This window comes from Phascolarctos cinereus, unplaced genomic scaffold (assembly GCF_003287225.1).
Source record: "Phascolarctos cinereus isolate Bilbo 61053 unplaced genomic scaffold, phaCin_HiC Scaffold_9;HRSCAF=440, whole genome shotgun sequence".
In the NCBI taxonomy this organism is placed as follows: Eukaryota; Metazoa; Chordata; class Mammalia; order Diprotodontia; family Phascolarctidae; genus Phascolarctos; species Phascolarctos cinereus.
Window position 1 is genome coordinate 143,978,165 of NW_027556402.1, and position 13,913 is coordinate 143,992,077.

At 36.7% G+C, this 13,913-nt stretch overlaps 2 protein-coding genes across 3 annotated transcripts in view; one reads left to right on the top strand and one right to left on the bottom strand.

Moving 5' to 3' along the window:
• Positions 1-13,913, top strand: part of PPAT (phosphoribosyl pyrophosphate amidotransferase) — a 56,136-nt gene that overhangs the window by 3,915 nt on the left and 38,308 nt on the right. The gene's annotated exons all lie outside the window — the stretch shown is intronic.
• The window catches only part of LOC110200171 (uncharacterized), a 31,278-nt gene continuing 18,880 nt past the window's right edge, over positions 1,516-13,913 (bottom strand). The window contains exons 7-9 of the mRNA XM_020975351.2: positions 9,037-9,438; positions 7,862-7,924; positions 1,516-1,739 (exon numbers count right to left, since the gene is read on the bottom strand). Coding sequence (XP_020831010.2) covers positions 1,546-1,739; positions 7,862-7,924; positions 9,037-9,438 — 659 coding nt within the window. The 3' untranslated portion in view covers positions 1,516-1,545. The remainder of the gene's footprint in view (positions 1,740-7,861; positions 7,925-9,036; positions 9,439-13,913) is intronic.

Below are 13,913 nucleotides of genomic sequence, written 5' to 3' on the forward strand. Positions count from 1 at the left end.
TCAAGTTTGCTCTTGGTTACTTAATCCATGGTAGGACCATTATTGGCACTTATTTTTAGCAAACATTCTGTCCACTTGCAAATTTGTTGGGTAGTTTGGCCTCTTGTCAGAGGAAGCTTTAGACTAATATTTTACAACATAAAAAAGATGTCCTTTTTCCTGACAGAGTTTTATTTTTTAAATAGTGCTATAGAACATCCCCTTATATAATGGGGTGCAAAGAGATTTGTGAACAAAATAGATTTACTTCCCCCCACCCCTTTCAAGTTTTTTGCCAAACATATCAGACCAAGTATTTCAGAATAAAATATCCGTTTTTGGAGGCTTAACTGTTTAAGACATTTAGAAATGCCCGCCTCCTGCATGAAGACTTTCCTGAAGCCCCTGTTAGTGCCTTGTACCCCAAATTGCCTTGTAGTTATTTGTTTTGTGTTTACTTACATGTGTAAGATGTAAACCTCTCCCTTAGAATTTAAGCTCCTTTTTTAGGGCGGGATTGTTTGAGTTCTGTCTTTGTGTCCCTAGCACCTGGTACAAAGTTTTGTACATGGTTACTTACTAAATGTTTCCCAATTCATTCTATAAAAGGAGTTATCAGATTTCACAGATTTGTTTTGTATACGATAGTTTTAGATTCTACAACTAAGTTAGTGGATTTATTTATTGAAGTTTAGAATCTCCACCCCTTGAGGAAGAGGGAATTCTATTGTTCAGGACATAAAGCAGTTCCTAGCTGTTTCCAACCACCATGGATCCTCAGGTTAGGGAATCACAATTTAGAAACAACTGCATTGGTGTTAATTTAATTACCACAAGTAACTCTGGATATTACGCCTGAGCCCCCCAAAATCAATCTTTAATTGAGCAGCAACTTTTAAATCATGCAATTTACTGTTACAGAATCTCAGTTGGAAGGAAACTTAAGAGTCCATCTAGTCCCATCTCTACCTATACAGGAATCTCCTCTGTAACATCTCCATAAGTATCATCTAGCTTCTCCTTGAAGAATTCCATTGAGGAGAAATATATTACCTCTAGAGAAATCCCTTTCTCTTCTTTAAGTTAAGCCTAAATCTGCCTCTGCAGTTTTTACTTATCCATCATAGTTCTGCCCTGCCCTCTGTGACCAAATGAACAAGTCTAATCCTTCTACATCTTACACTTTAAATACTTGGAAGGCAGTTGTGCTGTCCTATCTTAGAAGTTTTTTCTTCTCTAAGCTAAACGTCTCCAATTACTTAAACAAATCTTTAGATGACATGGTCTCTAGGCTTCCTCACTATCCTGATCACTCTCATCTTGCAGATGTTCCAGCATGTCAATATCCTTCATGAAATATGGTGCCCAGAATTGAACATAGCGTTCCAGAAATGGTTTGATAGGACCAAAATATACTTGAGGAAGGGCATCTTCCTTATTTTAGAAATTATAGCTTTAAGTACAGTATCAGATCTCGGTTCTTTAGGCTATGAATCTCACCGATATTTGGTAAGTGATGGACAACCATGGGAAGACTGACAAAAATTTGGCAGTCTGATGAATTAATTATGCACAAAAATAGTCTTCCATGTGATGAAAATTCAGGAAGCTTACCTGACTGGCAGACTGTGGCAGGTTGATAAGCTTTGTTTCCTGTCTGCAGAGATTGTCTGTGGTGTCTTTTTGTTCTTTTCTACTTTGGTGGAACTGATGCATAATGGTGTCAGAAGCACTCCTTTTTAGAGGCAGAGGGACCAGTTCTAGAGGCAGAACATAGCGTATTTACTGCAAGGGCATGTGAGATCTAGAATCATAAATGTTAGAATTGGAAGGGACCTTAGAGATCATCTAATCTAGAAGTGCCAAATTCATGGCCACATCAAACTTGCAAAACTCTATGCTGCCAAGTCAGTTTAAAATGTAATTGGGAAATGTTTAACAAAACAAATAAAAATACAGCATGGATAATATGAATTGTATTTTTCTGAGTCGATAAATGTTTCAGTTTGAGTCTGACACCCTTCATCTAATCCAGTCTCCTTCCTTTGGTAGGTGATTGGTTTGTGAGGCCTGGGAATTTAATTAACTTGTCAGAGGTTACACAGCTGGTCAGTGACAAAGCTGTGATTTGAACCCAGTCCCAGTAAAATTTTATAGAGCTGGTGCCCTCTTGATAAATGTTATGATAGATAAATAACATAAATAAATGTTATGCCCTGACCTTTGTTCATTATATTAGAAAGCAAGAGATTTAGAGCACTACTAGATTTAGGGGTAGGCCTGAGAAAGTGTTGTTTGTATGTTTTTGGAGAGCCTTATATGTACTGAATAACAGCCATTTGAGATGTGTATCATGTAGTGGATCGAGGACCATCGTAGTAGAGAACTGATGTTATATTCGAGATGATCCAAGTTCAAGTCCTACATGTATTACATAGCTGATGTGTGACTCTGGACAAGTTTCTTAACTTAACAACCTTCTAACAGTATATGGCTTATAAATTGTACCACAGTTAATGATCTCTGTTAATAAAAGAAGTTTTACTTACCCCAAATTCCCATAACCATTGAAGCCATAGGTTTGGACAAAAACCAAATCCTGATGTTTATATATAGCTCTTTAAGGTTAAACTTACTTTTAACCATGATAGTATATAAGTGTAAAGGCAAATTTTTAATGTTTATATATCTTAAAAAGCTGACCTCTGTAATAAAAAAAATTTTTGTCCGAGAAACTACCTATTTTAATACCTTTTGTTATACTTCAAAATCTTTTTAACTCAAAACATTTTCAAGCTTGCTATTTATGATTCTTTTAATTTATTAAAATATACTTATCTTAATTTCTGCCTAGGCCTTCAATGGTTTGGTATTACAGGAAAGGTAGTACAGAGACCAGAGGAGATTTGTGCTTCTGCCCAGTCCAGTTTGAATAACTTACTATGGAGGAGAGAAATCCTTGTGGAAAAGGGTCCTCCTTCCTCATCATGCCAGCAATAACTGCTGACCACCTGCCACCAACAGGCACAAAGGCCCAGGAGTCCTTGGAGTGGTAGCATTTTTTGGATCACCGTTGCTGCTTCTAGCTTATGTGATACTTCAAAGAAATATCGTCTGACGTCCCCTACCTTTGAGGAGATTTGTCTCTAGGGATACAGTTATCCCTAAGTGGATCTTTCATGGCACTCTCTACCCTTTGCCTTCCAGTTTGGGCTGTGAGTGAATATGGATATATGGTTGATTAAATGTGCCTTTTGGAATGATTTTTGAATAATTCTATATTATGGATTATGATCCTGCTTCCCTATTTCATTAAAGAATTGTATTCTTTTAAGTACATTGTGATACATAGCCAATTACAGAAAGAAATAACTCAGAAGAACCTTCAGATAAACCTTGTTTAACTCAGTGTGTTCCTGGTAAAGTTATGTAAATATATTTCAGTAGGCCCATCAATATTGGCACTTGTCATTGGCACTTCTCCTAAAAATCATCTGTTTCTTATTCCGTGTGGTTTTTGTCCATAAATCATCCACAGAAGACTTACCAAATATTCCACAGTTACTGTAGCTCTTTTAACATTCCACAGGAACAAAACTTGCTCTATATAGAACTGGCTTATTGTAATTTTCTACTAATACATTCTTGGATAATAAACTTCGTATCGTTTCTTACACGCAGGTTATTGGTAATGTTTTACAGTCTACCATTGCCCTTCAATTCACTCAGAATTTTCATTGTTTGAACATTGGAGTGTTCCAGGTTTCACAGCCATATAATAATGCAAGAAGACTGCTGGTATTAAAGAGATATTTCTGTGTGATTGGAAAGCAGCTTCTTGGGTTTTGTTTTGTTTTTTTTTTAGGCTTGGAACAGTTATCCAAATGTAACCCTACCCACCTTCACTTTTCTGTTTACTTTTGGGCCCAGCTTACTGCTCATCTGCACTGAATACCCAAGTTTTATGTACTGGTGGATTGGCTCAATGATTTGGCCATGCAACTGCATGTTGTAGATCATTTCTCTTTTCCATTTTGTTTTTCTTCTTTAGATTGATAGAATATTTTCTTTTGCTTGAATCTTTTTTTAAGAAGTCTTGTAATATTCTGGGGTTCAAAATTCCACATAACGTCATCCATACAAGGAAAATAATTTCCTTGTCGTTCGTAGGGAAACCTTGAGTTTGCTCATCACATGGTCATTTCATGCCTTTCTTAATACTGCTGTTTGGCTAATATTCTGAGGTAAGAGGTTACCTACCTGTTGAGTAGAGGTGTTTCTGTGCTGCCTCAGTGTATGCCAGAAGGCTGCAAGCTCTGGCATATCTCACCAAGATGAAAAGGTTTCAGTCACAGGACTGATGAATGACAGCATAGACATTGTCTCTGGACAGCCTGGCTTACCTTCAATAGCCTTGATTGTAGGGGGACAGTGTGTTTTGGCTACAGCATCTCTTAAACTCAAGTTGTAAACAGAGTGTGATCTCTGACAGTGGTGGATTACCCACAAAGACAAAATTACAGATCCTTGAAGTATTGATATTGATAGTCAGTGTTCTTAAACAAAATTGCTTCTTTGGATGTATCTTTCAAGGAATTGCATGATGTAGCATGCACCTTGGAAAACACCTTGTAGGGATGCTTAAGGATATATTTTGTTATTTAGTGTAAAATCATTTGTTGTAAAACAGGAAATAGTCTTTCTGCCTTTAAACTGATTGACAATGTAATCCCTTATGATCATTACATATAACCTCCTGATCTCTTTTTGTGGGGGGACTAATGGTATATAAATAGTGAACATTTATATCTAACATTAAAGGTTTTTTGAATCTCACAACATCCCTGTGAGGTAGTATCATTGCCATTTTAAAGATGAATATGCTGAGAGGCAGCATAGCATAATACAGAGAGATGCTTGGAGGAGTCCAATAGGACCTAGGTTCAAGTCCCACTTCTGAGTGTGGCTGGCATAGTCACTTATAGAGTTTATTGGGTTAAGAGGCCAAGGCTCAGTTGAAAAGCAAGTGTGGATTTGCTTTTTAGAGAGAAGTTTCTTTACATTCTAATTGGAGAGATTTGTTCTTGGCCACATAGCTAATCATAAGAAGGATTTTAATCCAGAGCTTTCCTGGTTTAGTCCAGCACACTTAAAAAAAATTTATTTTTCTAAAACTTAACAAGCATATATTTTCTCATTCTTCTACCTCTTCTCACTCTTACTGAAAAAATTAAGAAAAACAAAATTTGTAACATAATTTATAATTAAGCAAACTGTTGGCCAAGACCTAAAATGTATGTTCATTCTGCATCTTGAGTCTATCACTTCTCAATCAAGAGGTGGATAGCATACTTCTTATCTTGTCCAGTGAAACCATGGTTGGTATTACATTACTCATTTCTTAAGTCTTTCAGAGCTATTTATATTTGTTTACAAGGTTGTCCTTTAAGTTTTTCTGATTATGTTAACTCTGCATTAATTCATAAAAGTCTAGTCAGAGTTTTTGGAAACCATCCCTTTTGCCATTTCTTACCGCATAAGAGTATGCCATGATTTGTTCAGCCATTCCTTAGATAATGGACACCTTCTTGGTTTCCAGTTTTTTGCTATTACAAGAAAGAGCTACTATCACTACTTTTGTACAAATGGGTCTCATTCCTTTCTTAGACCTCTTACGGGATATAGACTTAATAGCCCTCTTTGTGCTACACTGAGGATTGCTATGATTAAACTGAGGATACTCTTATTTTTCTCCCCCCAATCAGTCAGTAAGCATATCCTAGTCCAGGAGTGGGGAACCTGCGGCCTGGAGGCCACATTTGGCTTTCTGGGTCCTTGGGTGCAGCCTTTTGACTGAGTCCAAGTTTTATAGAACAAATCCTTTTATTGGGGATTTTTTCTGTGAAGTTTAAATTCAGTCAAAGGGTTGTACTTGAGGACCATATATGGCTTCCAGGCCATGGGTTCCCCACGCCTGTAAATGACTAAATGTTAGTCATTTAGTGTCTTAATGCTCTTTCAGATACTTTGAAAATCTTTTTTAAATGATGCTATTTAAAATTGTGTACTGTACAGTTAACAGTATGTAATTGTTCTTCTCCAGACTCAGTTTCTTATGGGCTATTTCCAATTCCTATGTGACACATCAAAGAGTCAAAATATGGTGACTTTGTTGTCATTAATGAAGTAAATAAATTCTACTTTTCGTCTACTTTATTTTTCTTCTAGTTGAATTTATGCATGCTCTTGGAATGATATGGCTTAATTGGGGCTCGTGCCAAGCTTTTTGCAAATTTTTCTCCTCTTTGATGTTTTGTGAAGCTGAGCTGTTCTACCTCTTTTTTTTTTCTTAAGGCAAATGGGGTTAAGTGACTTGCCCAGAGTCCCACAGCTAGTAAGTGTCAAGTGTTTGGTCTGAGGCTGGATTTGAACTTAGGTCCTGCTGATTACAGAGCTGTTGCGCTATCCACTGCGCCACCTAGCTGCCCCTGTTCTACATCTTCTTGCATAGTATTTTAAACTCTTAATTGAATGCCTTTTTTTTTACACAACATTCATTTCCTGATCTACTCTCTTTATTACAAAGAAAAAGTTAAAACCAGCTGCCACCATTCTTGGAAGATGCTGAATTAGTATCTGCAGGAGTCCCCAAAAGTCTTTTTCTTCTAATTTTGTCTTATTTTGACTGTTCGCTGATAATATTTTGGCCTGTCGTGGTGGTGGTTGCGGCGGTGGAGTGTAATGCTTAGTATTAGCCATATCCAGGGCCTTCTGACTCTTCTTGAAGAAGTATTCATATTTCAGGTGCCAGGTTTCTGCATAACTTCATGCCATTGTCCTTCCTTTTTTTTTAACCCCTAATATATTTTATACCATCCTTCCCTGTGTCCATTTTTGCATTGATGTACCTGTAGATCAAGACTTATATTGACATGGTTTGTAGGGTCTTGTTATTTTTTTCTGTTAAACTAGGCCAAGTGAGGAAATCATTCCTTGGAAGATGTATTTCACAAGAGCAATAGTGTAGTAGCTTATGAAAACTGTAACAACTGTATGACTTGTTCTGAATCAACAGTGTAATATTGTGAAATAGTGCTATAAGTTGATAATGGGATAGCAACACTGTACGAAAGAATAGTATTAGGCAAACTTAAATACTTTTAAGTTAAACTATTCTTAGTTTAGCAATCTGTATTCTATTTAAAGGGCCACTGACTGCAGAACAGATGGCAGGTAGGGCACTTCAGTCGGTCTAGATCTATTTCATAGAAGATCTTGATTTCAGGGAAGAAGACCCATCACAAATATCTGTTGCCGTTTCACATTCAGATTTTTAGCTATTGGGTCTCCACTCATTACAATGCAACTGTTGCCCTACGGTTGTCTCTCTCTAAACCTGTAGATCTTTCCTATTATGTTATAGGAGTTTTATACTGAAGGAATTAGTGGATACCTGGTATTTGCTGTTGTGAAGATGAACTCTTATGGTTCCAGTTTTTTTTTTTTTAGATTAGCAAATCTAGTATACTTTAACTGCTTAGCTTGTGGTTTTTCTTCACATCTTTATGATTTCATATCATCTTAATGTCATTCTCATTTTAATTCCAATTATGTTGATGTTGATAACAAAGTTGATGGTGTGCATCTTAGAAAAAATTATTTGTCTTCTGAGTCTGAAAAAGTTCTCATTATAGACATTACTGTCATTATTAATGAATATTTCTTAGCAGTTTGCATTGCTTTTCACCAAGTTTGGAAACAGTATAGTCTAATTTTTTTGAGGACTTGAATAAGCATCTTAGTTATAAAAGACAAAACCATTGAAAACTGCTATGTTTGGATTTAAAACATATACTAAAAACTTTATTTCTAAAGGTCTTACCGTCCCTGTATGCTTTCCTCTTGTTCAAAGATCCTGCATTCGTGGCATGACCTTCAGCTGATTCTTTAAAAAAGAAAAGCAGGGTGGGGAAAGGGAAGGGAGAGAGAAATAAGTGATTTATGACAAGCTCTCCAGAATACTTTGTCTTCAAGCTTACTTTTCAATGATTGCAAATGAAGGATTAGTTAATACTTCGGGGGCTGCTTGGTCTCCAGCCTGTAAGTCAGCACAGAGTGGTTTTTGAGAGGTAACCCTTACAGAAAATTGAGATGTCCCAAAATATTTTCGCATTTACCTACATATGTGTATGTGTGGAATATGTACGCAAAATTTATATACACATGCACACATATGGTGGTATTCTGCAATGAGAGAGATAGGAAATAAGAGGAAGACATTTTAATATACACGAAAAAGGGTGTAGGAAGAGTAGTAGGGCATCCAAGAGAGAAGGGTAAAAAGTGTTAAGATAAATTGTTTAAATGAAGTAAGACAGGTCATTGAGGACATCTGATACTATTAGAAACTCAGTTAAAACTATTGTGAACCCATGGAAATACCAGCAGTTTTTTTGTTTTTTGTTTTTGTTTTTTTTTGTTACTAGTTAGCCTTCATTTTCTATCCTTTCTTTTTCTGGTAGGTGAAATTTTGTTTCTGCTATTAGTGTATTTGAATGCAGACCCTGAAAGCTGATTGTACAATTTGTTCTGTACAGTTAATTTATTTTAAGGACCCATAGGATCTTTGTCATTTCCTGTTGTTTATGTTTTTGTCATTTAATTTCATATTTCCACTAGAAATAAAGTAGGGCTAGGGAAAAGAGATGACAATTACACTACTTTTAAATAGGTCTAGGGAATGAGGTTGAAGTTGATTCACATAAATTCAGAACTAATTATTGAATCTTTTTGTTTGTTTGTTTTTGCTAGGCAATGGGGTTAAGTGACTTGCCCAGGGTTACACAGCTAGTAAGTGTTATGTGTCTGAGATTTGAACTCAGGTCCTCCTGAATCCAGGGCTGGTGCTCTATCCACTGCCCCACCTAGCTACCCCTATTGAATTTTTTTAAAACATGAAATAACAATTGCAAAAGTCTAATTTGTTCCTTATTAAGGTAAGAAAACAAAATATAGTTACTCAAAAAACTAAGAGCATTATCACCAGTATTTTAGTACCTGATAGAAGACTAGAGTTATTTTTCCAGTTGTGTGTTCCAAGACTGTGTTGTCTTAGGATGCAATCAATTTCTTCATAAAATCTCATTTTTCTTCTAGGGTTATCACCAAGGTGATTAGTTTTCTTTTGTAGCACTCTATATTCATATTTTAAATTTTTATATTTTGTACGACACTGCTTCCAGTCTCTGTCTATTCCAAACTGTGTTAGCCTTCTAGCAATTTCCTCGAATATTTCTTTGTTTCTTGTTGCCCCTTCCAGCATCTGCCTTATTTTTTCATCTGACCATATATGTATCAGTGCTCTGACTTCATTGTCACACCAGTGCTTTCCAGCCTCAGCATCACTTATTGTGATGATCTTTAAGTGGTTATGAGCATCTTCCAAAGGGATGTGATTATCTGTAAATCAAGGAAAGATAAATGATTGATTGACAGAAGTGTATCTCAGTTTTATTTAGATCCTTACATGTGAAGACTCTTTTTAGTCCTAAACAGTATATTATGGATAGTAGGCACTCAGACATTTGTTGTGTTTTTTTGATGTAATTTGATTAAATTAAGGTCAAATTAGCTTCAGTAATACTTTTTTTCTTTTTTTGTTGAGGCGGTTGGGGTTAAGTGACTTGCCCAGAGTCACACAGGTAGTATTATGTGTCTGAGGCTGAATTTGAATTCAGATCCTCTTGACCCTAGGGCCGGTGCTCTATCCACTGTGCCACCAGCTGCCTCCCAGTAGTACTTCTGAAGTAATTTGAATTGGCTAAAATTGTGACTCAACTATGAACCCAATATTTTGGAATACATGAACTGATAGGAACCTATTCCAAAATTAGCTTTGTGATTTTTATAAAGTTCTGTTACTAGGAACTTTCCAAAGGTAGTACAAGTTCTTTTTAACTATTGAATATAAGTGAGTCCCTTTCTGAGGCCTGGAAACCTTTCAGTAGAGTTCTTCTTTGTTGGAAAGACATTCTGGGAAGTTCAACTTGTAACAGAAATATCTGGATTCAAGAATTTTATAATTATCACAGTCATCCAATTTTACCTGCCAGGAAATTTTCTTATAACATTTCTGACATCACAAAATGAGTCATGATAATCAGAGTTAAATCATCTATTTAGACCCTTCCTTTCTACAGATAAAATGTAGAAAAAATTTATCAATACGTATGGTCACAGAGTTAGTGGCAGAGCTGAGACTAGAACCTTGAAGACTAGTCCCTGCTTGAGCTCTTTTGGTGACTTTGGTACATGAAGCCTAATACTTTTAGGCATCTTGTTCCATTGTTGGATAGCTCTAATTGTTAGAAAGCCTTGATTTAAAATTTAGTTCTCTGTATCTATAGTTCTAGAGTCAGTTAAAATACAATTGACTCAGTAATGTGTGAAAATATGCTGCGAGACCCTGGGGAGGATGGTGCATTCATTTTTCTTATTCACTGGATTATTTTGGTGTCTGAGGACCTGATTTTTTTGGGGGGTTGGGGCTAGGCAGTGGGGTTAAGTGACTTGCCCAGGGTCACACAGGTAGTAAGTGTCAAGTGTCTGAGTCCGGATTTGAACTCAGGTCCATCCTGACACCACGACCAGTGCTCTATCCACTACCCCACCTAGTTGCCCCTGCACCTGATTTTTTAAATCTTTGTTGTTTTAATGACTATCTTTGATCTCAGGCACATCCTTTGGCCTGTCTAGGGCTGTTTTCTCATCTGTAAAATGAAGGGCTTGGACCGGGTGACCTCTGAGGTTACTTTTCAACTGCTGGTCTGTGACCCTGTGATTCTATGAAACTCTCAAACTGGCCAGATAAAACTCCACATCAAGCAGCACACATTTCCACTTCATTGGTATAAAAGAAAGTCAATGTTAGGACATTTAGAATTCTGAGATAAAAAGTATTTTGGTTTGGAGAAGGTAGTGAGGCCAGGAGGGCTTAGTTTAGGGATGGGGAACCTGCAGCCTCAAGGCCACATGTGTGTGGCCTTCTAAGTCTTTGGGTGCAGCCTTCTGACTGAGTCCAAGTTTTATAGAGCAAATCCTTTTATTAAGGGGATTTGTTCTGTGAAGTTTAGATTCGTTTACTCAAGGATGTTTAACATGATTATGAATGACTTTGGTAAAGATGTAGGTGGTATTCTTATCAAATTCTTGTCAAATATCATCACATGATGTCAAACTAATAACTTCTGGTATGACAGAGTTTTGAGGCAAAAAGAATTTGACAGGATAGATCATAGGCTGTATTTAATAAGATGAAATTTAATAGGGATAAGAGTAGATTTGGGCAAAAAATCAGCTTCAGAAAAACAAATGGAGAAGACATTAAGTTTTCTGGAAAAAGACCTGGGGGTTTTTTTGGACTGCAAATTCAGTGAGCCATTAGTGTGCTTTATATGGTTGCCTAAAAAGCCAATGTGATTGTGGGTTGCAATAAGTGGGGCATAGTTTTTAGAAGTAAGGATGTTAGTCCCTGTTCTTTGCCCTGAGTTTTACATGTCAGGAAGAATATTGGCAAGCTGAAGAGCATCCAGAGGAGGTCAGCTACTTTTAAACTGTGTGCTTTTAATATGCTAGAAGGAAGTTCGAGGGTAATGTCTCCCTGCTAAGCCATGTACATCATGATGACAAAACATTTTTTTCTTTTTATATTTTCAGTGCAAAACTAGAGACATTTCTCATTTCCATTTACTGTCCATTTTTATCGATATTTGAATGATCCTTTACTATATTGCAAAGCACTTTTACTTATATAGAACCATAGAATTTACAGTGTGGAAAGGGACCTTAAATAACTTTTTTTTTTTTTAGGCAGTTGGGGTTAAGTGACTTGCCCAGGGTCACATAGCTAGGTAAGTATCAAGTGTTTGGTCTGAGGTCATATTTGAACTCAGGTCCTCCTGATTTCAGGGCCGGTGCTCTATCCACTGCGCCACCTAAGAACATCTTATTCAACTCCTTTATTTTACAGATGAAGAATCAGGCCAAGAAAGATTGAGTTGCTAAAGTCTCATAGCCAGTAAGTGACAAAATTAGTCTTTGCTTCTGACTTTTCGCTTCAGTCTTTTTTATTTTTCTTATGATGTAGTAAAACTCAGAAACTAGTAGCATATGTATGTAGGGAAAAATGCCTTTTTGTTTATAAATGATTTTAAATTAATTCTTTATATTAATTTGGCATTATCTACACCCTTGAAATTGAGGAGTGGATTTAACTTTTTTTTTTATTGTTAGTTGTAACCTTTGGGATTGCTTGAAAATTTCTTTTGTTGCTATAATCACATCCTATTGGTGTTGATAATGTTTACCCTCTCCCCTCAATCATCTTTTTAAGGAATCCCCTGAACGATTCCTGGGGAAAAAATCTTTTACTTTCATTAGCTCCCTTGATTCTCTTATATACAACTAGAGTGCTCCCTTGATATGTGGAAGGAATGTGATTCAGTAGAAGAGAATTTATTCCTTGTTTTAGGACTTCTAAGTTCAGATCCCAGTTCTGTACTTTATTAACTACCAGTAAGTCACTTAACTTCTCAGGGATTGAACTAGATGACCCTAAGTTTCCTTGTACCTCTAAGTTTATGTTTTCTAGGAAGACCAAGTGTTCTTTACCAACATGTTTTTGTTTGTTGGACTTTATCGCCTTTCCATGCCGTTTATAAATGTTTTGTATAACCTGTTCTTCCTAGGTTTTCAAGTAAAGACTCTTCTGACCCATTTGAAGAAACTAGAAAAAGTTGTCAATTTTCTAGCATTTGATCTTAGGAAATTTTTAATTTGCTATACTTGCTGTTACTCCCTAGCATTAAGTCTGTTTAATTCTGGCATTACATATCACCTGTTTATTTTGTATTTAAATCAGCACTTTGAAACTCTAACATCTAATCACTTCTTTGTTTCAAAGGTCTGAAAAAAGTTAAACCTTCTGTTTCACTTGGCTGTGGTTAGAAGTTGGAATAGATAATTCTTTTAGAAAGGTTTTTGCATATGCTAATACCAATTAGAGTGTATTAAGGAAACATATCAGTAAATTGGCTAGAATAGAAAATTTATCCACTTCCTACATACTGGAATATGTCATTATCTTTTCCTCTTAACCCTTCTACCCCTCATTGCTGTAGAGGGGATACCATGCTCCCAGTCTCTCTCTAGGAGTGATCCTGGACCTCCTCTTATCTCTCACGCTCCATATACAAGTTCTTGTCAGGGCCTGTTGATTTCAGCCTCTGCAACATCTCTCCTATAGTCTTCCTTCTCTCCTGAGTGCCACCACTCTGGTACAGGCCCTCATCACCACACACCTTAATGATTGCAGTTTCCTGCCAGTAAGTTATCCTGCCTGTAGTCTTTCTCCACTCTAATCCATCCTCTTCCTCTATTTAGCCATAAAGTGATTTTCTTAAAGGTCGCTGTCCTACTCAGTAAATTCCACTGATTCTCTGTTGTCTCTAGGATCAAATATAAAAGACTGTTTGACATTCAGAACAGGTGCTCTTAGATTTTGTGACACAGGCCTCTTGGCTGTGGGCATTTTTTCTGGCTCCCTTATGCGTGGAAATGTTCTCCCTCCCTCCTCTCCCTACTGACTTCTTTTGATTAAATCCCAACTAAAATCCCATCTTTTATAGGAAGCCTTACCCAACCCCTCTTAATTCTAATGCCTTCTCTCTGTTAATTATTTCCTATTTATCCTGTATATAGTGCTCGCTTTCTCTCCCTCTCCCTCCCCTCCCGACCCTCTCTCTCCCCTTCTCTCTGTGTATATTTGTATATTGTCTCCCTTATCAGTTTGTTAGCTCCTTAAATGTGGGGACCGTCTTTGTCTCTTTTTTGTAACCCCAGCACTTAGCACAGTGTATGGCACCTAGTAGGCACTT